At 33.9% G+C, this 25,109-nt stretch overlaps 2 protein-coding genes across 6 annotated transcripts; both read right to left on the bottom strand.

Annotated features, from left to right (window-relative positions):
* Positions 1 to 4,257: 4,257 nt before the first annotated feature.
* Positions 4,258 to 11,901, bottom strand: LOC117232808 (LIM domain kinase 1). Of its 4 annotated transcripts, none has more exons than XM_033492471.1 (8): positions 11,773 to 11,901; positions 10,790 to 10,904; positions 10,087 to 10,527; positions 9,703 to 9,795; positions 8,999 to 9,131; positions 8,676 to 8,908; positions 8,342 to 8,570; positions 4,258 to 8,254 (listed from the first exon to the last, which is right to left on the bottom strand). In XM_033492471.1, the coding sequence occupies exons 1-8, from the start codon at positions 11,792 to 11,794 to the stop codon at positions 5,954 to 5,956; spliced, it is 3,567 nt and encodes a 1,188-aa protein (XP_033348362.1). In that variant the 5' UTR covers positions 11,795 to 11,901; the 3' UTR covers positions 4,258 to 5,953. The 4 variants fall into 4 exon arrangements, with proteins under 4 accessions (XP_033348362.1, XP_033348363.1, XP_033348364.1 ...); XM_033492472.1 differs by lacking the exon at positions 11,773 to 11,901 and adding an exon at positions 11,223 to 11,725; XM_033492473.1 differs by lacking the exon at positions 11,773 to 11,901 and adding an exon at positions 11,141 to 11,159.
* A 3,499-nt stretch (positions 11,902 to 15,400) lies between these two features.
* LOC117232812 (acidic phospholipase A2 PA4-like) lies at positions 15,401 to 24,805 on the bottom strand. 2 transcript variants are annotated; one of them, XM_033492481.1, is made up of 4 exons: positions 24,312 to 24,805; positions 17,894 to 18,148; positions 16,926 to 17,263; positions 15,401 to 15,840 (listed from the first exon to the last, which is right to left on the bottom strand). In XM_033492481.1, exons 2-4 carry the CDS (start codon positions 18,146 to 18,148, stop codon positions 15,741 to 15,743), a joined length of 693 nt encoding a protein of 230 aa, XP_033348372.1. In that variant the 5' UTR covers positions 24,312 to 24,805; the 3' UTR covers positions 15,401 to 15,740. The 2 variants fall into 2 exon arrangements, with proteins under 2 accessions (XP_033348372.1, XP_033348371.1); XM_033492480.1 differs by lacking the exon at positions 24,312 to 24,805 and adding an exon at positions 22,639 to 22,662.
* Between the last annotated feature and the right edge of the window lie 304 nt (positions 24,806 to 25,109).

Raw genomic sequence — 25,109 nt, 5'->3', positions numbered from 1 at the left:
GTCAAGTCGTAATCCCCCTTCACAAGGTCCTTAACAGGCAGGGCAGGACCCGGCCGAGTACGCGACAGGGACGTTAAAATTTAAGGTTTCCGTCGACACGTTGCGACCCATAAATTTCCTCGCTCGAAGCCGTCGCTCTTTCCTTCGGCCACGCTTGACAAATTACACCAGCGGCATCCCCGCGAAAACTCTGCTGGAAATCACTTTGCCGCTTACTTTTATCGAGATCGATTGAAAAAATAAAACGCACGTGAGTGAATAATCGATTGAATGGATCATACACTACCATTTTACCTAAATTAGCTAAAGAAATTCTGAAGATAACTTCTTTTATATTGTACATGTTATATCATATTTAACATGTTTACAGGGTACAGTGTTATAGTAGTTCGTCTTTTAATCTCCTGACGAGGTTAACTGCAATGTTAGCGGAATGTTAGAAATGTTTTCTTAATAGACATGGCTCTCGTCCAGAAGCTTCAAACTTTGTTAAACGCGGCAGTGTTAAGTATAACACTGCACAGTGTAACAATGTCAAGTGTGATAACCCAGACTATGAAAATGATATGAATCTGGATACATCCTAAAACATAATAAAATCATTTTTACAATGTTACACTAAATGTTATGTCACCATAAAAAATAACTGATACAAGAGTTATATAATTATACATACCACTAAAGATTCTACAACCAACATTTTGCGATTAGTAACATTTTCTTAAAATCCTCAATAGTCCTGAGTAATCATCTTATCCTATTTCACAGGACAGTTAAAGATACATTTACAAAAACGATTCGCTTTATAATATATCTCATCTAATCAACATCTTCTGAGAATGAAAACTTTCAAATGAAGACAAATTCGAAGAAACGACTTTTGGTCAACTTCTGAATGAAAATCGATCACATGGATCGATTGAAATGTAATTGCATCGGTGGCGCTTTCTATGATCGATACAACCTTAATGTCAACTTTGTTAGGTTATGTGGTTCGAATGACAAAAAATGACATAGCAAGTGTTTTAGAATACTAAATGATCGTAATGGTTTAAAGAAGAGATTTAGAGAGATCTTCTTTCTGGTTCTTTCCCTTTTTTGATGTATATCGAGTTCGCGAATGTCTAGACGATGAATTTATATTCAGACAATGTCTCCTCTAGAACACAATCCATTTCAGAAAGTGACTTTAAGAAGATGCTTCATTTTTTTATATTTGAAACGTGTTTTTATGTTTCGTGTGATAGGAATTCGTTTAATACATGATGCATTCTACGATCAGAAAAATAATTCTACTTAAATTCTAAAATAATTCTACTGAACGAAACTTCATAGCCATTATATTTTTAATTTTCTTACAATTTGGACGTCTTTAATGTTTAATACAGAATAAGCCTTACCTGATTAACAGAATTATCATGAAAAACGTTTGAATATTGCTTTCATTTTTATAAAATGTGTCCAATAGTTTACTCGGAAATGTCATATTTCGCTAACAGCGCTACCATTGGTTGATTCAGGACCTGAACTCTATTATGAAAAATGATGAGTTTTGTTATTAAAAATCTTATTATAAGAAAAATTCGTAAAAAGTTTTAAAAACAAAATATGTACATTCCAATCGTCAACTACAATATTACAGTCTCTTTCAAATTCGAAATATTAAATTTTGAATTTTAAATGTCAATAGGTGGCGCCACTAGATGTTCATTTATTAACCGCCAAAATTGTATTTCCGGTTATAACAGTCGAGTCCATCGTCGTAATTTTCGTTAAATTACATTTTAATTGTGTCCATAATTACAACTTAAACGCGAATCAAGTGATAAACAAATTGTTTAATAAAAAAGTATTCATATTTAGAATAGTGTCACGTTTTTAACGATGTTTCGTTGCGTTATAACTAAAATAGAAATGAAGCACTTTGACATGATTTGAAAAGACTTTGTGTAACTCAGCAACATCAGAACATCAAATTAAAGGTATTTTAGATTCTATATTTATTATATATTTTTGTAACTTTCATATAATGATAAGATGTTTTTTATTATGTCACTTTTATATATTTTTATTGCATAAATATGTAACTTTATATATTTTATATATATGTATGAAATTTTGAAAAACTAAAGTAATTTGCAATCCTTTATACATGAAGCTTTTTAAGATTTCATAAAAGTTATATTTAATATAGCTTTATTTTTTATTTAAAAAATGCTAAAGCGGCAGGTGCTGCTACCTACTCCTCTATCGTTAAATAAAAAAGGTCACCTAACCATCTAATTACCGACAGTTGATAACTGACGCTCGTTTCAAAATTTAAAAAATTCTTGGTTTCAAATATTTAAATTTAAATAATCATTATATAAATTTTATATGTATAATTTTTTTATTTTGCAGTTTTGAATAAATAAACATTTATTGAATTACTACAAAGTTTCGTAACAAGAAAAACAACATAGCCATTTATTCTCAACCATTTATTTTTTCTTTTTTCTCTGTATTACTAGAATGTTAAACAAAACAGTCTGTTCCCTAGTTGCATAAATTTCAGCACGGAAAATAGTTCGAAAATGTTGCAACTAACAAATACCAAAGACTTATAAAAAACGGTTCGTTCACGACTTCTGTCGATCAAAGATTTTGAGCAATCATCGGGACGAATTTTTTATCGTGTCAAAATGTGACATATAGTATAATCAATATTGAAATGTGGTTTTACCACATGCAAAAATTATCGTTCGAATTTTAACAAATTGTGCAATATAAAGAACAAAGTGCGCGCTACCCATTCTTCTCTTTCAAATACATCCTTTTTTCGGCATTAATACATACATGTATTGCTCTCTTCATCTGTATGGACACAACTGTCTCCACATTTTGCAATTTTTGGGAAACAGATTCTCGAAAGAAATTCTCAAGTTGCATTGTACATTATGATTATAGATCCATGAAACGAAATATGTTAACACTATGTTGATCAATTACGTCATATAAATTAACATTAAAAATTCCAATTTTTACATAACTTCAAGGTTGTAACTTAAACATATAGTAGCTCGAAGGTATTCGAACATTTATAAAAACATTTTATGTTTTATAAGTGCTCAAATATTTTTGTATGCCACTGTGTATGACAGATATATAATCAACACAGCGTTTCCATTCAAAGATACAGAGAGATCTGACGAATCCAGTTAAAAAAATAGATGAGAGAGAATTTCTATTCCAGAATCTTGTTCCAGAAAACTATTCCCATCTAATGAAATCATTTCGTGCTTAACCTTTAATTTGTCATGAGGCCTCGCGAAGGTTTTGTTTGATTCATTTCTTCTTCCGTAACAAAGTAGTATACGAAATATGCTCTGATCCTATCGTGTACTCCATTACTGGTGTAAAGAAAAATAATTTGCAAGGGGTTAAGATTTGTGAATGCTCCTCGTGTTCCCCAAATATGTCGAACAGAAGGAGCATAACAATTTACAGAGACTATAAAAATAATGTGTCTACCATTCCAAAGTTCGTCTTCTTCTTCTTCTTCTTCCCCCTCTCCTTCTTCTTCTTCCCCCTCTCTATCGTGTTCCTTTTTTTTTTTTACAAAAGTTTACAGAGTCTTTCTTTGTGCCCTTCGCGTGTCTATAAAGTTTCCTACTTGTGTACTACGGTAGTCATAAGTAAGCAACGATAACGAGATTAATACTGTTTGCTGAAAATCATTCTACAACGAGTGTTACTCGCTGTTTTACATAATACACGCGATTACTCATACATGATTACTCGGTTGACCATTATTTGTTACGCTAATGTCTTTAAATATATTCGACATACGCAGATATTATTCGTAACTTTGAAACATTCGTTCTGTAACGACAACCATCTTTGATTCAAGTAGTTCGGAAGCTTGAAAATCTAAAAGATTGCAATTTTAACAATTAGATGGTTTCAAACGTTTTAAATGTCAAACAGAGAATTTAACTAAACAAAAATATCTCTATTTAAAACTTTATTATTTAAAAATTCACTCGAATGTTTCAACGATTTACATCAAATCTTTTGTTTAAACATTGTATACTTGTCTGCTGTTTAAACATTTAAATCGGACATCATTTTCTCTTACTTTTGTTCTAATCGGTTTTCGTACATATTCATTTTTTTGAATGATGATTACTCGTTTTCAAAATGTAAATTTTACAATATGGTATTATTTATTGCTCGTATTGTCCACTGAAATTAATATCTGGAATTAATATCTTTTCATTCTTTTTTTTTTGTCATTTTTATTTTCGTCAATACATTGTTAGTTTAGTACTGCGAGTAATTTTTCTTTCTTCTTATACATTAAAGAGTAAGAATTGGGGTTCCATTATTTTAGTAACGTTTTTTCAGTCTACTCCCACTTGAGATTTTTCAACTATAGACAGCTTCAAAACACCTTTTATCACAGATAATAAACATTTATTTGGTGTAACGAATCGAAGTGCTTTCAATAACAACAGTGTTCAAATAAATCAAAATTTTTCCCAATAGGAAGAAGACAATGTTAATGCATAGTCAATCGTTAATGAAAATCTGAACGAGAAAGAAACGTGGGTAACAAAGTGAACAAATTTTTATATGCAACACAAAGTGCGAAAACTTACTAATTAATTTGTATAAAAACTATTAATTGTATTTTTTATTCTTTTTTTTTTGTTTTAATAAGACTCAAAATTCAATTGTAAGTCATTTAAATCCTGTACTCTACCACTCACTCTATTTTGATTAAATTAGGGAACATTTTGTTTACGATTAGAATGTAATAGAATAGAAATACAACTTTTTTTTAATAGTATCAAAAGAAGTTTTGTCTCTACATTATCAATATAAAGCTTTTTACTGTTAAATATATGTTCTGTAAACAGTGTTTTGAACATGAGAAATGTTGGAATATGTATATACAAAACTATATTACATTCTTTTATATTATACACATCATACTACTTTTATCATCACTTATATCTTTGCTGACATGTGTATGCGTGCGTATGTGTAACGTGTGAATCATTTAAGTTAAATAAAAATATAGGATATATAATTTTGTAATTTTGAAATTAAACGTAGCATCGAGAACATAAGAAGTGGAAAGACGTAATATCAATCAAAGAAAATTATATTTCCTATGCGAATAACAAAGATATAACTGACGAGCTCAAATTTTATACATGTCGATAATAATCTGTACATGCACACCACCATCATATATGTGGATAATATTTTACAGTATGATGTACATATATATCCGGTAAAGAATATCATTTTTTTACACTCTATTCTACAAAACTGACTCTACAGTAATGCTTACAACTTCTTCGATATAATCCCGTATTTCCACAGAGAATAAAGAACTGGAACGATCCAGATTTCCTGTTTAGTGTCCCCGGGAACACGTTTTGAAAATTGTTGATCGCGGAACACGCGATCGGTGCGTTTACGAACACCATTTCTGAAAAGCACACGTTAGTTCTATCGATTCTGAATGCATCAGATAAGAATTCTGGATGGAATGCTTTCGTTAGTCTTATAATTACATAAATTCCCGCTTATGAGAACCACAAGGCAAGATCTTGCAGGAATGCGAACCTTTTAGGGCGAGTTCGTCTAGATGGCATCACTGTGCCGTTCACAATAGATTCCAAACTCATACAAACTGATCATTAGATTCATTAATACTGGACATCAAGTTGTTAATAATATTTTTTCACACGATGTCACGCAATATTACAACACAGTCGACAAAAGGAAAAGATTCTCTTCGTGTTGATCATATATGATTTTTAAGGTTATTGAAGTTAGAAAAATGAGAATGAGAACTACACAACTTAAATTACCAGATCTTCAATTAAGCGTAAGAGAATGAGATTAGTAAAGATTCGTTTCGTTACGAATGATAGATTACTTTGTTAGCGTGGAAACTTCACAAAGCTGTGCTCTCTATCGGCGACGCAGCCCGATTAGGAGTGCAACACCGTTCAGGAGTATGGCACAAATCCGGTGTATGCCTACCGTCTCGTAACTGAACGAAATCTAAATCTGCGAAAAAATTACTTCTCATGGTACCGACTGCGCTGTCGGAACCGAAACTATGCTGCCTGCATAGATCCACGTTTTTATAACATTCGGTGTACTCGGTTAAAGAGTTAGGTAATTTTCCATCATACATCGGCGCCGTTTCAATTACTGTCTTCTTAGAGTTACTCGACTCGAAATTCGTACAATTTTGGGTGGATGCGGTGCAGTCTTTTTTGTTATCTACATTAGTCTCATTTCGAGTATTGTACGAGAGAAAATTATCGTTCTTGGAAAGACTCGAATTCGAATAGAGACTATCTGTATAATGAAGCGCAGTATTATTCCTGAAACTGCTTTCTTTATGGAGATCCTCCTTCTGCAAGGTGTTAAAAGGCAAATAATCTTTATACATCTTATCTTTGTGTTTGGCTGTACAGTCTAATACTGTGAGACTTCCTTGCCTAGACAATATACTACCGATATCCGAAACATTACTTTCCTGCCTGGTTACCCTATCGTTGATAGGCTCATCTTCGGTAACTTCTCCCGCGCTTACACTTACTTTTGATTGTAACGAAGTACCAGCTTCGGATTGACTGTTCTTCTGCGGCGAAAATGCATTCTTTGGCGTCTCTTTTGTGGGAGAAATCTTTGTCCTTCTGAGATAAGAGCCGGCCGATGATTTTGAAGTCTCGCCTACAGTCTTCTTCGTATCGTTATTGTTCTTACCATCAACTTTACTTTCCTTCTCTACCACGTTCATTGATTTTCCAATTTGCCTCAAGTAGGAACTAACAGAATTCGTATCCGGCATTTTGAACTTGCCCTCCAACTTCGTTCTCGAGTGGCCGCCACTCATCGAATTATATTCACTGGATTTCTCCGCCGACTTGGAATTCAAATTATTATTCACTTTGTACGAGTACTTGTTATCGATAATGTATTCAAGAGTATCCGACAAAGAGCTCGGACTCGCTCTGCCCACATACCGTATTTTTTCGATAGTAGGTATCCGTTTCAAATTAGATTCCGTTTCATTTTTCACGTACGAATCCTGATTATCGTTAGAAAAGTGAGCAGGCGATTCGGTCGACTTGATAGTTTGCCTTGGAAAGCAGCCAGTGAATCCACTAGAGTCCGGAGAAATAACAATGTCTGGTTTATCGACGGAAGCTTCCTTAGACCTCGAGTTTTGCCTCGAGTAACGACCAGAGGTTCCAGATGATTCGTTCGTTTTACTATTTTGTCTCGTATACCTTCCTCGAGGAGTTATCACGTCAGGCACTTGAAGAATATTGCTACTAGGCACAGTTTCTTCGCGTTCCAGCGTGCTGTCGTCACAACCGCTGCATCGTTTCTTCTCCTGGTGTACTTGCCCTTCTTTAATAGGCTTCAATTGTGGCGTCAGTGTTTCTGGAGTCGTGGACTCGCTCGTACTCGTACTCGATCCTGTGTAGTTTCTAACATCGAATTCCAAATGCGATGGCAATTCTGCACCCACTGATAAATGCTTTGCTAACGCTTTCAACCATAACTGCATCACTTCGAAAGGTGGCCTCTTGTCGGGATTCAGGTCGCAGCAAAGAAAGGCGATCATATAAAACATTTCTGGGCAATTGGAGCAAAATTTCTCCTTGAATACGTTTTGGTTCAGGCCAAAATCTGAAGAGCGTGGTAAATAATCGGGATCGGCTTGAACCCGGCCAATGATTTCACAAACCACGATACCAAAGCTGAATATATCAACTTTTTCGTCATACTTGTTGCCCTTCATCATCTCAGGCGCCATCCAATATGGATTCCCGACTACTGTGTATCGTTTCTTTCGCTCTTTCTTTGATGTTTTCACCTCTCCGTCGGAATGTCTGCTGTATTTGCGACTGTGGGGGGAATTGCCATTCTGTATTATCCTGGCTAGGCCGAAATCGGCCACGACTACAGTCTTATCCTCGCGTACGAGACAATTGTGCGAGTTCAAATCTCGGTGAATGATATTCATGGAATGTAAGTAAGCCATGCCAGCGGCTATGTCTTTAGCAAACGACGTCCGTTGCTCCCATGGTAAGATTTCGTTCGTATCATGAAGCAGAGCTCTCAGAGTTCCACCCGCTATGTACTCAGTGACCAAATGAAGCTTTTTATCTTTGTACAGAACACCAATGAATCGGAGAACATTGTTATGATGTAACGAACGTAACACAGCAACCTGTTAAGGGCAATAACAAAGAATAAAATAATATACATAAATATAGGGATACATAAAGGATCCGGTGACGGTGAAACGCAAGCTTACCTCTTTTAAAAAATTCTTTTGAGCTTCTTCGTCTACTCTGTATAACTCTTTTAGCACCATCACTTCGTTGGTATCTCTATGTGTGACTTTGAACACTTGCCCGAAAAATCCAGTACCGAGCAGTTCACCCTTTACTAGATCACTGGCGCGAAATATTCTTTGATTCTTTGGTTCGACACGAAACGATCTAGTTCTGCTTAAGTCACATGTAGGATTTGTGGGCGAAGATCTATAAATATATTACAAATATATTACAGAACAAACTTTAAAATAAATATATATTCAGGCATCGATAGACATTATGAAAGCATTTCATTTGAAACTTGATCTGTACCCATCAAGCAGTCGCGACATGGAGCTACTGCGCTCTTTGTGCATAGGATCCCTGGTCCTCCGCAATTGTCTGCTTCGTGTCCCACTGATATATCCTTCATCCCGGCGTTTAAATAGACGTTCTTTATTTTCGGGACTTGTTCTAGGACTTGCAATCGATGTCAACATCGCTGCGGTCGGCGATGAATATGCGGGACGTCGAGACACTGCGTCCGGATCGTGCTCAATGGTTAACTGCAATGTTCAATGCATTTTGTTTTTATCATTAACTATTTCTTGGACAGATAGTAAAGACATAAACTGCCGTTGTAGGATAAAATTTACCTGTAAAACTGTGTCGGAATGTTGTATTAGATTTTCAATGCTCTCTATAGGCTGATCCTTAACCGGAGTGCCATTTATTTCGAGTATGCGGTCACCGATGTGCAAAGATATGAGATCACTGGACATATTCAGTCTGTAACACATTTCACATGACATTTCTAATATTCATAAATATATGATATATGTATATATTTTTTAAACAAAACATGCAAAACTGCGTGCATTTAATTCATATTTAATTTAGATATTAGAAGTGAAATTAAACAGTGGAACTAATTTCCATGTTTATTTGTGACCTAATACATTTTCCCTCTTTTTCTTTTTAATTATGAGATACACATAAAATACAGAGCACAAGAGATATAAAATACGAAAATGTGAAAGAAATGAGATATATTTGAATGTAAAATGTCATTAAAATAAATATAGAAGTATGACATTAGAATTGAAATCATATTAGTGAAATAACATGTAGCAATTGTCTGAAGTGCATGATTTAAACTTTCACGTCATCCTAAATATTACATGCTCACACATCTAAGCAGCACATATTATGCAGTAAACAAATAATATTACACACAAGGAAATTATTTTGCACAAGATATATATTTTGCGTGCAGTTAAATAGCAGATACTAAAAGATACACATTTAACTTATAACAAATACAATATCTAGTGCATATTATTTATTTGTTATGCTGTACCTATGATTAGAGAAGTGGCAGCATAGTCTAAATAGAACCTCCATCACAGAGGCCAGCAGCTTACTGATTTTTCCACGAACATTTCTCATTAACCTGCATTTTAGTTCAAAGTTATTAGAGGCTGCTCATCTATTTTGCTTTATTTATTTATTTTTAAATAACCACATTCATGCATAGTGTTAAATATTTATAAAAAAGCTACAACAATATAACTTTACAATGGCAGTACTAGTTTATTTTAGAAATGAATGCTTTCTATCATCTCTTGTTTTGCACGTTTGTTTTAAAACAATATAAAAAATTGTTGACATTATTTTATAGCCCTGTATCTTGTTTTTAGCTTCTAACCACTGAATGATAACAAATGTATATTCCTGTACATACTCAGATATGCGAAGTAAAGCACCACAATTTCGGGGATTTGGAGTTGGGTCTAATGTCAATTTAATTCCTCTTTGTTTCTCAGGATCAGAAGAATTTGGAGGTATCTCAACCAATCTGATGCTATGTGGTTTTCTTGAGAACGGACAATTAGCTGTCCTATTGATTGGTTGCATCTGTCTCTTGTAACAACTCCCACAATATAACTTGGATCTTTCAACTAGTGCATAACTCTCTCCATCTCCAATGAAGGCTCCACAGGAGTTGCAGGCAAAGCATTCTGGGTGAAATTTGTGATCTCCTGCCAACATGACAGGACCTGTAATGATTTGGCCACAACCTTGACAAGCTTCACCATAGGCAGCCCCATAATCATCCTTACAGAACAGTAAGCCATCTTTCTCAAAGTACCATGTGGATAGACCAACATCACATGCTGAACACCTAGAATATGATAGCTTCATGAATGACTTATTCCTATTCATATTACAACTGAATTTCAATGACAAAAAAAGTGTTAACACAAATTATTTTCCAATGAAATATCTTTAGTAGTATCAAATTTTTATAATCTTATGAAAGTACTACTAAATGATACAAAATTTAATATAATTGGACCTAATTAATTAATAAGTAAATGCTATAAGTGCAATGGTTTAAGAATACTTTTTGTAGCCAATATATCATTTTTTTTACTTATTTTTACCGAAAGCAATCGATATGCCATTCTTGATTTAGTGCCTGTATGAATTCATCTTCATCAATTGCATTGAGACATCCAGCACACGTTAATGTCCCACCACTTTCCCTACTTCCCAGGTCTAAAAAATATTAAAAGCAAATTTAAATAAAGAATTCACTTTTGGTTATAGTTTCAAATCATTTTTTATATTAAGACTATCAAACCCATCAAAATACAGTGATTTTGGGTTTCCTGTTTATGCAATTACTAAATAAGTAAGGCTACTTTTGGTACTTTATTATGTAATTAATATTAGTTTATGAGATAAAATCGTGATTATTTGTATAGTATAATCATTTATATATGATATATTACACATTAAAGATTAAAGACTTGGTAGTTCTAACGTTAAACGTTTCGTCTGTATCGAGTTATTTACATTAACAGCAGTACATACGTTTTTGCATGACTTTCATAGGAACGCGACGCGTACTAGCGATAGAAATTTTCCTAAGTATTAAATTCCGAATAATTGGAAGTTGTTGCAGCTATGAAAACAAACACGGCGCAGTCAAACGGAAAACAGAGCGCGTCAGGGACGTGTAGTAGGAAGGAAACGTGATTCACGGTTGACATTAGGTAAGCGTTGAGAAAGCAGTTATCAACCAGCTGACAATAAATCGACCAGTTCTAAGGCGATCGAAACTTGTCAATAAGAAAGGGACATCAGCGGAATTATGAAATGTTTCGAAGCATTGTTTTCCTTGTCAATACACGATTGAGATGATACAGTTGAAAAGAACGCATAAATAAAGTCTCTGGAAGAGCGTGGGCCAACAGACTTGGAAGACAGGACGCCCACGCGATCCTCGAAGGATCGAGCGTACACAAAATATCATCGATCGATTCATTTGTTGCGTACACTACTTAAAATGTTACGTATATCACACTATGATTTCGGCCGATTCGTCTAGAAATAACACTCTACTTTGCCGAAAAAGACGTACCGTTTGACGAAACTTCATCCATCACAGCATCTAGAACTGACACACTCCCACTCCGCGCTTCAGCCACTGAATATAGAGCGAGCAGATTCGAAATCCATTCTTCACGTTACAGACATTGCGCAGTAGCGCGAAATTTAAACATCACGCAGGAAAAATATACATCGGTTGGAAAGTATTTGAACACTTGCGATTGGGAATAAAAATAGATGAAAATAAATATCAAGTATGTTTCATTAAATACAGCTTATTTACACAAAAATATAAATATTAATTTTAATTAATTACTAAATAATAATCAATGTAGTATAAGGATACTATAGGTACAATAAGAATGTCCACTTATTTTTGTCCTCGACTGTATCATAGAAAACTTTCTAGTATATAATGTATATGTTACATAAAACATTTTGAAATTTCATTATCACCAGGATGAGACAGTCAGGTTACTCTCTTCTTGAATCATTTTATATTAAAATAAGAAGTCAATATAAAACAGCACTGATCAACATTTTCCAGAATTAATGTTTATTTAAAGATAGGAAAATTAGTTGATAAGGAGGTAGTCGTTTATTTTTCACAATACTTTTGGTCTTTGATTTAACAGAAATCAATACAGATGCAGTTTATTACATCTCAGATATATGTATACCTTAAACTAGTCTTTGATAATGTATCAAGATTTTTATCAAATTCCAAAGATAAATGTATGAAGAATCGTGCAAAATTAATACCATTTCTTTATTATAACATGCATATTCTCTGTGAGAATGTCTATTTTAGATTAAAATATATATAAGTAATGTAATATAAGCGACATTATCGCGTGCAAAGATTAAAAATGAGTATATTATGATATTGTACTTATTATAATGGAAAACTTAATTGGATATATGTTAATACATATTACTCCATCTCACATTCATTGATACAGCTTAATCTCGAAGATCCGGTCTATTCATAGATAAATTTCACATTAAAAAAATTTTTTCAATTGTGTTATCTATAGCTAGGCTGTGGATATTTATACAAATTCATGTCTTCATGGAAAAAAGTAAAGTTTCACTTACTAAATATTATAATATCTACACTACTTCGAATATTTTATCTTTTAATTTCGAATAAATGCATAAAAATCTGCAGTCCATCCATCACTTGAATTGTCAATTCCAAGTATGTACTATAAAACTATTAAATATTATGCGTGTTATACGATACACTGCGAATTTTTATGTATTTGTGCAAAATTTAAAGATACAAAAATGCACAGAATTTATGTTAGATACAAAAGTATATAAAATATCCAAAGTAGAGTATTTCTTATAATTTTTAATAGACAGGAGAAATCTCTATTTAAGCTCTATTTTTTTCAATTACGTTCATAAACGTATAAATTTGTATAAAAATCCGCAGTCTAATGATAATCTAAATACTTTCGTGAGCCATTGTACGAGTCTTTGAAACTGGCATAATCCAACTTTTCTTTCAGTTTGTCTCGAATTTGTTGATTTCACTGTACCTTTGGTCAACCGAAGGTCTTCAGGAAATAAAATGTCACTGAGATATTCTCAACATAACATCAATGTGACACGTTCAATCGATTGCACTCTTCCCCGGCTGACCTTCTCGAAATATTTACAAAATCCGGATAATCCTCGTCCAGCGACAACTTCCGGCACTCTCAATGCCTCATCGATTATTTGGGCACGAGTAGCCACAAATAACGGTCGGTTGCTTATAACATACCTCTACACGAGTAAAACTGTACAACATGCTTACGTCTGAATAATTTCGATCACAGTAAAGATTGTGCAGGGCCGTCGTCATTCTGTTCTCTCTGATGTCTTCGTTTTCTTTCTCGACCACTGCTCAAAATAATCAGTATTCTTTTTTTATAGTAAAATATTGTTAAAACAAAGCCAAAAGACGAAAATTTTCTGTTCAGGATGAAAAGGTATAAGAATTCTTTTCAATAGTTCATTGAACAATTTTTAAACCTTTGCTTGTCTTAAACAATTTTTGTTGATGAGATACTAAACAATTGTTTGTTTTCTTTTTTAGCAGAAATAAAGCTAATAAAAGAACGGAGAATCTCCAAATAAAGAAATTATTGTAGGAATGACGAGTTATCTCCTTGGTTAACAAGTTAAAAGAAGATTCGAGAGTTACGTGAAAGATAAAAGCGTCAAGGGCATTTCAGTGTCAACATGTTTTTCAAGTTCTAGGACGTAAGATATACAGCTAGACGAGAATATGAAATATTTAATGAGGCTCAGACATTGAACTCAACTTGTGTAGCATTCACAGCGAAAATAAGGAATAACGAATCTGTTTGATCAAGTGTCTTCCAGACTATTTTGAGCAGTGCGAATAAAACGAATCATAATCTTTTATGATTCTTGAATATTTAATCCGCATTGTTATCTCTGGTGCTAATTTTATCTTGCATCGGGTACACGAGCGGCCTTAAAAATGTCTTAAATGAGATAGAAATTCGTTGAATGCACAAGTTTCAAAGTCTAAGCTATCAAAGAGGATAGAAAAATCGTAAACATAGTGGAATTCATTGGTACGTTGTAAATCCATCAAGTTAATGTAGAACTAACATCGTCTGTTACTTCATAAAAGAATTTAATTCGATGCGTTATTACAGTACTGTTTAGAGATTTGTAATAAATTTTAATAAATTCCTTTCAACTTTCTCCGCATCAACTTGATGGATAATCCTAATCTAAGAAGGATCGTAGCCAATGCCGCGCGTCTTTATGCAATTGCATACATTTGCGTAACGGCAATGGCGACGAATGATATGCAAGAGACGCGAACTTTATTTCGGTACCATAGTTCTGGTAAAACCTTCCTTTATCGCATTCAATCGAGCAACTATTCAAGCAATTATTCAATAATCATACTGTATCTTATTTCTTCCTGTTGCTGAACTTTGCTTCAATTTAAATTTACCAAAAAACAAACTAAGTTCTCACTACTTTGTATGTTTGCGGTGAATAACTTTCTCTTGTTCTTTCTACGAAGGTTGATCGTCTAAACCGTCACTTTTAAAGTTAGGAACACGTTAAAAGAGTAATATTGAGCAGTAAAATTATGAATTATTTTGTCCGTAATATAAATTTGATTCAATTACTTATATGTGACGCCCTTGAAGTTTGCAGTCCTTTTTTTTCAAGTTTTGCTCCAATTTCTTTTCAAGGGCATTCGAAATATTGCACAATACCTTTTCTAGGCTTCATTTCAAGATTATGAAACGAAGGGCAAAATAAATTTTCGTAGCAACACACGACTAACCTCGCACGTGCTGCAACAAAATTGCAAGGACGACAGGTGTTAACATTTGCATAGCCGTTTCTCGCTTTCAGGCCGTTATGAACCTATCTGTTGTTACCCTCTAATTCATCTTGTTCTACTCAAGGATAACAGTAGTTTGTAGATTTTTATAGCTTCTAAATTCTCGAAGACTTTTAAAAGGAATGTTTAATTCTACAAGAGCTAAGAAACACCAAGTTCTTTTTCTTTTTCTTCCATTTGAGATAGAAAAGAAAATAGATATTCCCATATCTTTCTGTCAAGATTTTCCAAGAAATCTTTAATTCTATAAAATCTAAGAAATCTCGTCTTATTTCTCTTTTTCTTTTACTTGGAATAAGCCAGAAAAACGAAGAAAGAAGCTAATACCTTTTACATTCACCAGGAATTAAATCTTTAGATTTCAAGAGCAATCTCAGAGTCAGCGAGAAAAAATGGCATTCCAGGGGAAGCAGTGACCTGTAACAATGTAAATTCATGAATGACCAGGAAAGAAGATTCCCAGACAGGTCGGTTCTGCATGAAAGAAAGAAAAGGGGCTTGCGAGGTACGTGGCTGAGGCGCGTGCAATTATCCCGCTCATTAGAACTCTGTTAACTGGCACCACTTCAAAGGCTATCTGGTCCGTTCTTCTTGCGTTTCCGCAATAGCTAGTTCACGTTCAAGGGCATCAACGGCACGTACTTGTCGCTTGGTCGGAATTTGTACTGGGAGCACAACCGGTTCGACTCCTCTTCCGCGTAACCATTTCTGTAACAGACCAACCACGTAACAATTACATCGATTACGATCGATCATTTCATTGAAATGTTACCATTGACAGTGTTGTGAAATTTTAGATTATTACGATTAATACAATCTACATGATCTGAAAGTTTATCGAAATTAATTCTTTACGACAAGTGTGTTAGAAGCCATAAGAAAAACCCATAAACACCATCACCATGATCATAAATCATCACCAACTGATACCTTGTGGGAATTTTTAATAAAACTACATCTAATCGATGGTCATATGTAGTCATATACAGGTTGTTTCTTCTTGAGAATATCACGCATCACCTGGAGGACTGTTTTGAGGAGGAGGACCTTGTAGGTGTAAAAGTCCCGCGGCGAGTTAGGACACTCGTACCGTGTCGAATTCACCCAGATATGGGGACAACTGAGGAGAGTCGGTGACGTAATTATTAAGAGCGTATTTAGTCGTTGAACACTGCGGGAAGATAGTTTTCGCTTCTACTTTTTATACACATGTTTTATATATATGTGCGTGTTTTGGATTATCCAAACGATACTAAAAATTTCTTTCTTTTTTCAGGGAAGTATTAAACGAAGAAGGGCAGAAAATACCAAAAGCTTTTCTTCGAAGAAATATCAAATAGAACCAAAAAAATATAAAACAATTCTTTACACTGCTAAGAGGGTAAAAAATGTGACACTCTTTGGTATAATTTTCAAACATTTCCTTTTCTTAAAGAATTTTTACTGAAAGAAGACTAAGAAACTTTTTCTTCTTCCAGTAGAATATGCATGAAAAATTTCGAACAACTATTATTTGAACTCAGTATTTTACAATTTCTTTTCTGTATAACTTTTTAAACCATTCAAAGGTTTAAAAGAAAAAAAAGTTTAATTCTACACACGATCGAAAAAAGGAAAAAGATTTAATTGCTTAAACAAGTATTAAATTTAATTATTGATTAAGAAATTCATTAAAATAGTATTCGAATAAAAATCTTCTAAAATAGAATATTTTCACAAATTAAACAAACGAAACTCCCTAAACAAAGAAATTTCACACGAACATAAATTCTTCTAATGTCTTTGAAACCTACCTCTGCCATTGCGAGCACGGACGCCTCTCCTGAAAGCAAGTCACTTGTATCACGTTGAAGAAAAGGGCACCAAGGGTGTTCGCCACTTCGGAATTAATGTTCTGCAGGCATCTACGGAACTTGGCATCGCAGTCACAGTGGGACCGTGTGAACGGTGAATGGTTGCATATGCCATTAATGCACTCTTTAGGCGATATCGTGATCGGACAGTGGTCGTGTTCTCTGCAACAAGCGTCCTCGCTTGCGTGGTGACCAAGGTCGTCGTACGATTTTGCCAAAGTGCCTGGTCCACACCATTTTGTGCCTGGATAGATCAGTCCACTGCCTGGAGGTTGGTTCTGACGCAATACAGAATATATTATTTTTTTTACAATTTCCTAAATTCTGACTCCTCTTGCACAATAATGTATTAGCTAATAATATCAATGAATTTTGACAATTCTGAAAAGTGATAAGTATAAGTTGTACGCTTCTTGTGCATAAACAATTTTTTATAATTTTATTATATGTCTTTTTTTGATATGTTATATTTTTATTATATGTATACTTTCGTAATTATAAGTAATGTAATTTCTGAGATTTCATGAAGTATACACATTGTCTGTGTATAAAGTTCTAATCTATCTTAAATGAAAATTTAATTAACAAATATATGAAATATAAATACTTTGGTGTGTGGAAATTCTTTTAGTACATTATGAAAGTATGAATTTATTCAAAGAATAGTATGTTTAATCAACTGTTATTTAAAGTATTAATTCTTTGGGTAATACATTGTACAAGTGCGATTTTATCTAAACAATAATGATTAATTTTTATCATTAGTAATGTTACTAGAAAAAAAAGAATTCTACTTACTGCTGCGACTGTCTGTATAATCTACTTCTACCAAGCGAATCAAGCGTTCAATCAACTATGATTTTATTCGATTTCGTGATGAATCAACGTCTGAAGAGAACGATCGATACCTTTCCCTTTTCACGAGAAGCTTTACACGTTTCTTCCAAGTCTGCTACGAGGTTCGCCGACATTTGTCGGACCTTTTTCGGGTCAGCTCCAAGGATCATTTTCTGAATAACACCACGGTCGGTGTACAAGGAGCAGAAGGGTGCACTGGCTTGCAATTCAACCATTCTGGACATTGTGGTGTCTGCCACGAGAACATTAGCTTCGGTTTCATCTCCCCAAAGCGTAGGTATTAACAGCAGAAATACTGCAAGCATCTGTTTAAAAAAGCAAAAAGAAGAAAGAATCCAGATTAATTCACCAAATCCAAAATATCAAATAAAAGGAATTTTTCGGTCAATTCAAACTTACTATTATTATTCTCTTACATCAATTTATCTCACAAGGATCCTATATGTATTCATTTGATGTTGATAAATATTTATATTTTCTTATTGAATATCTTTAATAATTCTGGTAAAAGGCATCGCAAAGCTAAAATTGACAATTTATTAAAAGTGTTCTTGTCATCAGTGACATCATTAATCGAAAGCAAAACCTGCTTTCGCTGCTGATATTCTATTATTCTGTAAAACGATCACTATATCTGATTCTTAATGGAAATAAATTTTTGTTCATTAATTCGTTTTTTTAATCTTTGATTAGATGAGATTATACTCGTAGATGAATGTTCTCAACGGGGACAGTGGGTCGACAATCTGTAAACGTTTCTCAACTTTGCCGTGACTACATATGAAGTGTACAAATACTAATATTATTGTGTCTTAGCCGCATTTCGTCCTCAATTTCACTTAAGTACACAATATTAATGCTTGTGCAAAACCTGAATACTTTTTATACTCGTAGAATGTTATGATTAGATTATTTAATGTAGTAGAATAGAGTATCTTTTACATTTCTGTTGAAAAAGCTATATCCGAATTTTATATAATATTTATGTATTGTTTATGGTCCAAAGATTGAATGCTGAATGTTAATTAAGCTCTGTATTACAATTAGCCAATTCATAGAAAATGGATCCATCCAAGGATATATTGAGCAATATTAACAATATTAACAGTATTATCAAAATAGAAAAATTACAAAAATATTATAATACATTTAATACAGAATTAAAACATGCTGATATTGTAATATATATACGTACACACATATTTATAACTTTTTCTTAATAATTTTTTTTCATCACAATAGTAATATGAAACATTCGCACATATCTACAATAATTCTTCTTTTTCTATATATTTTTATTAAAAATATCAATTTCCATAACTGACAATAAATAATATCTTTATTTTCAGATTAACTTTAAAGTCTGCATGAACACTTGGATACCCATACGTTTCACCACAGATATGTTCCCATCGTAACACCTCATAATGATTTGGGGACTGGAGAATCCTCTAATTATGACGACGCGGATCTAATGGAAACTGATTGCGTTACGTGGACAGGACAACGTGACGTTTTTTTTTCTTAATCCAACATTAATCGTTGCTCGTTGAAGTAACCGTTCAAATAAATTGACCCGCAGGAATTCCGGTCGCTTTAACGAGCGAGTTAGGGGGTAGATCAATTAAACGTTATGAAACGATGCCGTTCCTTTGCCAGGCGTGTATCCGTCATGTCCATGACAAGGATTTACCTTGACATGCCAGACGTTCATGACCAACGCATTTTATTTCTTTTCTTCTCCTTGACATATTGATCAAACGTTCTACTTTGTTTGTTGCGTTGTAATTTATCCGGTAAGGATATAAGACTATCAACATTTAAATGTATCATCTTTAAACTGTCACTTAACTCCGATAACGCAAAATTAATTTCCATTCATGATTGCATTTTTATTTATACTAATTAAAACCGATTGTTACATTTATCAATATTTATTAACTGTATACAGTTGCCTGGGATAAGATTAGAAGCAAAAATTGGATTAAAGAACTTCGTTTAAAGTACCAAGACATACCCAAGTACTTACGCATTTATCAGTATGGAAGATTACAGTTCAGTTCAAGATGTTTATTGAGAGATAGAGAAATTATTTTTAGAATAGCAAGATACTACAAGATAAATGACAATTGAAGGTATTAATAAATATGACTACGTGCATTTGCATGTCCATCAACGATCATCTTCTTAAGCTGGCAAGGCAATCAGACCAGAGAAGGTCCATGAATCAATCCTTGTGTACATCAAATTGATCTAGTCCCCTTTGTATTTTTGTGTAATTTACTTTGTAACTTAAATAATGTAATATTCATATATGTCATAGCAAAATACATGAGTTTTTTTGCCACGTACTTCTTTTATATTTCTTTAATATCATCTACAGGCCAATGACGATTCTATCGACACTATCACCATCAAACCATTCACGCAATAGAATAATACTCATTGCAGCGAGACAATGCAAAAGCACTTACTGTCGATTTACAAAAATCGAAACGTCCAAATCAAAAGCGCCCACTAGACACTGTAGCGAAGATCTCAAGTTCTCCGGATCACATCTAGATCTATTCAAACCCCGTAAAAAATCGAAAATTTCTACATTATATAAAAATAAAAATTCAAACTTAACATGTACATAAAATTGCAAATTTCTCTATTAAAAAACGCACAATCTTCTTTTAGCCTCGAGAAGTAGAAGAAAATCTTGAATAGAGGATCGCGAGCAGAGGATCACTCGATATCTAAGGTTTGAAATCGAGGAAAGAACACCCGAAGTAGTGACTTGGAGGATCGCCGATCGACTAATGCTGCTTCACCTTTCTAGAGAATCGCTTTCAAAGATCGTTCCAAGGACGACAATCTTCGTAAGGTCGCTGGTAGATAAGGAACAAAGACCGAATCGTTTTGAAGGCTCCGCATCCACTGCCCTTCTCCCTGACGCGTCGAAATCGCGAAGGAGATCGAAAAATAAAAGCGGAGATGAGACGCTGGAAGACGAGGGCGATAAACGAACTTGCGAATCCCTGTTGCGAGTCATTAGAAACTTAATACTTAAATGATTTTAAATGGCTTTTAAGTAACCTTCGGAGATTGACGTGAATGTAAATTATCGTTTTCTGTGCCTACGTTCTTTATTTGTCTATGCAAAGAAGAATATGAAACGTGGAAAGACCTTTAGATACTTTGTATGTTGTTGTTTACAGAAATTAATTGTCAGATAGGCCAAAGACGATCGAATTAAATACGTGACGAACTTTCCGAACGACTTAATAATTGGATCGAAGTCAGTGATTTTTAGTGAAGTCATTCAATTGTATTCTATTTTATTATTGATTTTAAAAATTGTTCATCCTATCTTGTCAATTATATCGGTATAGGACCATTTTTTGCACTATATATAATATATGATTAAAACGGATCTTTATGTTGTATCATTCTAACTGCTAAATTCATTTCCAGATTAATTTGGAACATGACCAATGTCTCGTTACAATGCTGATGATATTTCAAAATATTTTATACGACACGTACGATATGCACATAAAAATTTTATACTGTAAGTGTGGAAATATCTTCATGAGCCACTGTAAGTAATAACGTCAAATGGATAAATCGACGAGGATTGGTATCATTCAACGACACAGTCCATTCGATCGACAGAAATTTAATCTAATTAGCGCGATTAGACCGTCCCAGTTCAGACAGTCGAGCGAAATCCTACGAGCCTCACGCGAGAATCATCAACCCTATATAGCGAAATTGAGCCGGAATCTGGGTCAGCCGGTCTCGTTGACGAACTTGTCTCTTGAACCTGCGCCAATTCACACCGAATAGCTCTATGATCAACTGGTAAATTAAGCGTGACTCAACTATACTGACCCACCTTCATCTCTTTACAAGGGTCACCCATCATAAGTCATCATTACACCTTGTTTTATCCGACACCATCAACTCCTCATAAAAAAAATGATGTAAATTTCTTTGTTTACTAATCTTATTATGGTTCATGACTTTCTTTTTTATGGAAAGCCTGTCTTGATTTTGGAAAAAATGTATACTATTACTTTAAGTATTAAGACACCCATTTATTGAAAAATTCTAACAAATTTTCCAATGAAATGACAGATTTGTAATATAGTAACTATAAAATATCAAAATACACTGAAAGCCATTGACTTTGTAATAAATATTGACAGGTGTCTTAATATTTGTGACTGCCAGCGTAAAAGAATTATGTTATTAAAAGTAATTTATTCTAAGGCATGAAGGAAAATTGTTTTATAATATCGAGTTACATGTATAACGTGTATAACGTGTATACCAACTGCAATTACTTATATCTGAATTTAATTTTAATCTTATCTTTTGTTTTAGGCTATAAACATTACTAAGGATTACAACAGAAATTGTGCATTTACAAAATTAAATGGAAAAAAAATCGTAACATAATAACCGTTCACTTATTAATTATAACCCAATTAGGTAGGCTAATAACCATTAGCATGGTATGACCATCAGTCACCAAATTACTTTTTAATGATTCCTATTATCCCTTTCCAGAAAGAAGACGTGCAAATAATTCTCCATCCACAAAAGCAAATATCAAGGAATTTACTCTATTGCTCAGAAGTATTTGGAGTGCATATTTTTGTCAAAATTGAAGTATTGCTTTTGTCCTTTAGTTTCTCATTAATTTATACATTTTATTAACATTTATGTACTGTTGCTATAAAAGTATCCAGCTACTTATGAGCAACAGTGTATTTAGGAAAACCTACCCTGCCTCCACTCTTACCTGTTTCATTACAAGCGGACTATCTCCAATGACGAGGAATATTCGTACAAAGCCAACAAGAACCAAAAATCAAATCACGATCCAATAAATTATATCACGCTAAGCTCATTCATAAAAAAAATGAAAAAGCGAGAATACAAAGCACGATGAAGTATCATAACGAAATGTCGCGACGAGTGGCCGAGGAATTAACAAATTAGCCAGGGTTTGACGTCAAGAACAATTTACGAGGAATCGTTGCTCGTTACGCGTACCACGCGCCGCTTAAATCGATCAATTACCCTGTGGAAAAGTGCGCGTGCAGTGGTGAGTATGTTTATCGCAATTTCACCCGGTCAGGATCGCAAAGGATAGGCAAATTCAGTCTCAGATGGGTCAAATCGTCCGTTCTGTCTTGTAGTTTTAGACGTTGCAAGTGGATCGGTTTAGTAGAAACGGATTTTATGAAATTGATTTGAAAGATCGAGTAATAAAAGTAATAGGAGACACGTTCGAGTCGAGGAAATAACGCGAAACTCACTGAAAGAAGAGACAAGGTGCGCAAGGGACTGCCAACCAACTCCCACCTCCGGCTGCGCACCCCGGAAACCGCAACGCGACTCGAGTTACTGCAGTGCGCAACAACCCCTCAACTTACCTTCACTGATTCTGTGAAATTCGTAGAGTTGGATTTTAAAGGTAACCAAGGTGCCATTGGCAAATATTTGGAGATTTAGTATTTGTTAATTTGAATGATTATTGTCGAATGAAACACTGGACATTTTATTTTAGACAAGTTGAAATGTCAATAGTTTAAGGGGTTTACATTCTCTAAATTCTTGGATTTTTAAACCTTCATATTTCTAGATTAAAAATTTTTAGATTTTTTGGCATTTAAATTCCTAAATCCCGAATTGACTATAATAATTGTCCAATTCTCTAAATATTACAAATACAGCTTTAATTTATTACCTTTTTAAATTTGGTATTTAAACGAAAATTTGGTATTAAATGAAAATAGCGCATAATTACAATTTCTGTCTTAATGGTTTAAATATTATTTTATTTTATCGAAATATTGTGGTAAATGAATCGTTATAAACAAATGTTGAACAATGGAACGATCGCTATTTTTATGTAATGAATACATTTCGAACATAGATATCTTAATGAATGTGTAATTTCACTAACAAGAACTACAAATTTCAAAGGTGAATACAATTTCACGCAAAGGTGTCTCCTTTCGCTCAATTTATCTGAAATTCAGTCCTAGTATGTACCGAGTGATTCCGCTTCCTACATAGACGATTATAAAAGATTCCTTTTGCGTAGTACTTAAATATTCACATTGTTTGAAAAGTAAATTTTTCGGGAATATCGTTTATCGATTCTTTGCGCGTATTCTTTTAGGAATTATATTCTGAATAATGTATGCGTCTGAAACGTACGCGTCTTGAATATAATTTTACACTTTTTCAATTTTATATCTTCCGCTGAAATTATAACTTATCGTTTCCAATTAAAGAATTATATAAAAGCAAAAAATGAATGTATCAACAATCAACGCATTTTTCATTTCTGCATTTTGGGACTTTTAGATTTTACAATTCCTATATTCCTAAATACTTAAATTTTGAAAACACTAAAAAAGCAAAAGACGAGAAAGCAAAAGAATAACAAATTAATGTACATACATTGAAGGATAACTCCGGATGGTTTTCACTCTGAATCGGTAATGGTAAACGGCAGTCAATTTATTGTCTCTACAGGATCACGATTCTCGAATGATCTCTTCGGCGGTTGCAGAGAACCGCGGACGTCAAAACAGGGTAGTTAATCGTAGGATGTCCTTCTTTCTGGATAAAGATCCGCTTTATGATCTCTCCAACGGCTGCTATCAAACTGATCGTTGAAACGGGTCGTCAGGATACTAATATTCCGTGGCATACATATACAAACCTACTGGTCCAGATTACACGGGGGAGATTCTGAATCACGTGATACGTCGCATGTTTGCAACCGTACAACATATAACTCTGTCTGTTGTAAATAGATCGGATTAATTTGTCCGCGGCGCAGGATATGCTGGCGACGTTCTTCCTTCCGTCAGAGATTTTGCAATCGTTTTACGCTTTTAATGCCCCTCAATGCAAACCAATTGAGACCAATGCGACTCTCTTTTCTTTAAACATCCGCGACAGGACTGCCTATTGTCGCGGATTGAAATAATTGAGAACGATTGGAAACTTGTTATGGACGCAGTAATTCTAGATTTCTGTACCTCTTTGTTATTCTCTTGTATTACTTGCAACGTTTGAGTTCAATAACGTCTCGCATCTCATAATTGTAAAACCATCCAGAAACCATCAATTTTTATATATTTTTATATTTTATGTCTTTATTATATATTTCTATATCTTTATGTATACAAAGAGTAGTTCTAGATCTTCATACTTTTTCTCGCACCTCATAACTAAGTTGTGGATGTTTAT

This window comes from Bombus vosnesenskii, unplaced genomic scaffold (assembly GCF_011952255.1).
Source record: "Bombus vosnesenskii isolate JDL3184/JDL3185 unplaced genomic scaffold, Bvos_JDL3184-5_v1.1 scf7180000013293, whole genome shotgun sequence".
Classification (NCBI taxonomy): domain Eukaryota; kingdom Metazoa; phylum Arthropoda; class Insecta; order Hymenoptera; family Apidae; genus Bombus; species Bombus vosnesenskii.
This window is presented reverse-complemented; position numbering and strand designations above follow the sequence as displayed.

Coding starts and splice junctions, on each gene's coding strand:
- LOC117232812 (XM_033492480.1), bottom strand. Junction 17,264..17,893: donor CTTCTCGTGAAAAGGGAAAG/GTATCGATCGTT, acceptor GTATTGCGTCAG/AACCAACCTCCAGGCAGTGG. Junction 15,841..16,925: donor CCGTGCTCGCAATGGCAGAG/GTAGGTTTCAAA, acceptor GGTCTGTTACAG/AAATGGTTACGCGGAAGAGG.
- LOC117232808 (XM_033492471.1), bottom strand. CDS start 11,794: ATGGATGAAGTTTCGTCAAACG. Junction 10,905..11,772: donor GGATGAAGTTTCGTCAAACG/GTACGTCTTTTT, acceptor AATATTTTTTAG/ACCTGGGAAGTAGGGAAAGT. Junction 9,132..9,702: donor TGCCACTTCTCTAATCATAG/GTACAGCATAAC, acceptor AATGTGTTACAG/ACTGAATATGTCCAGTGATC.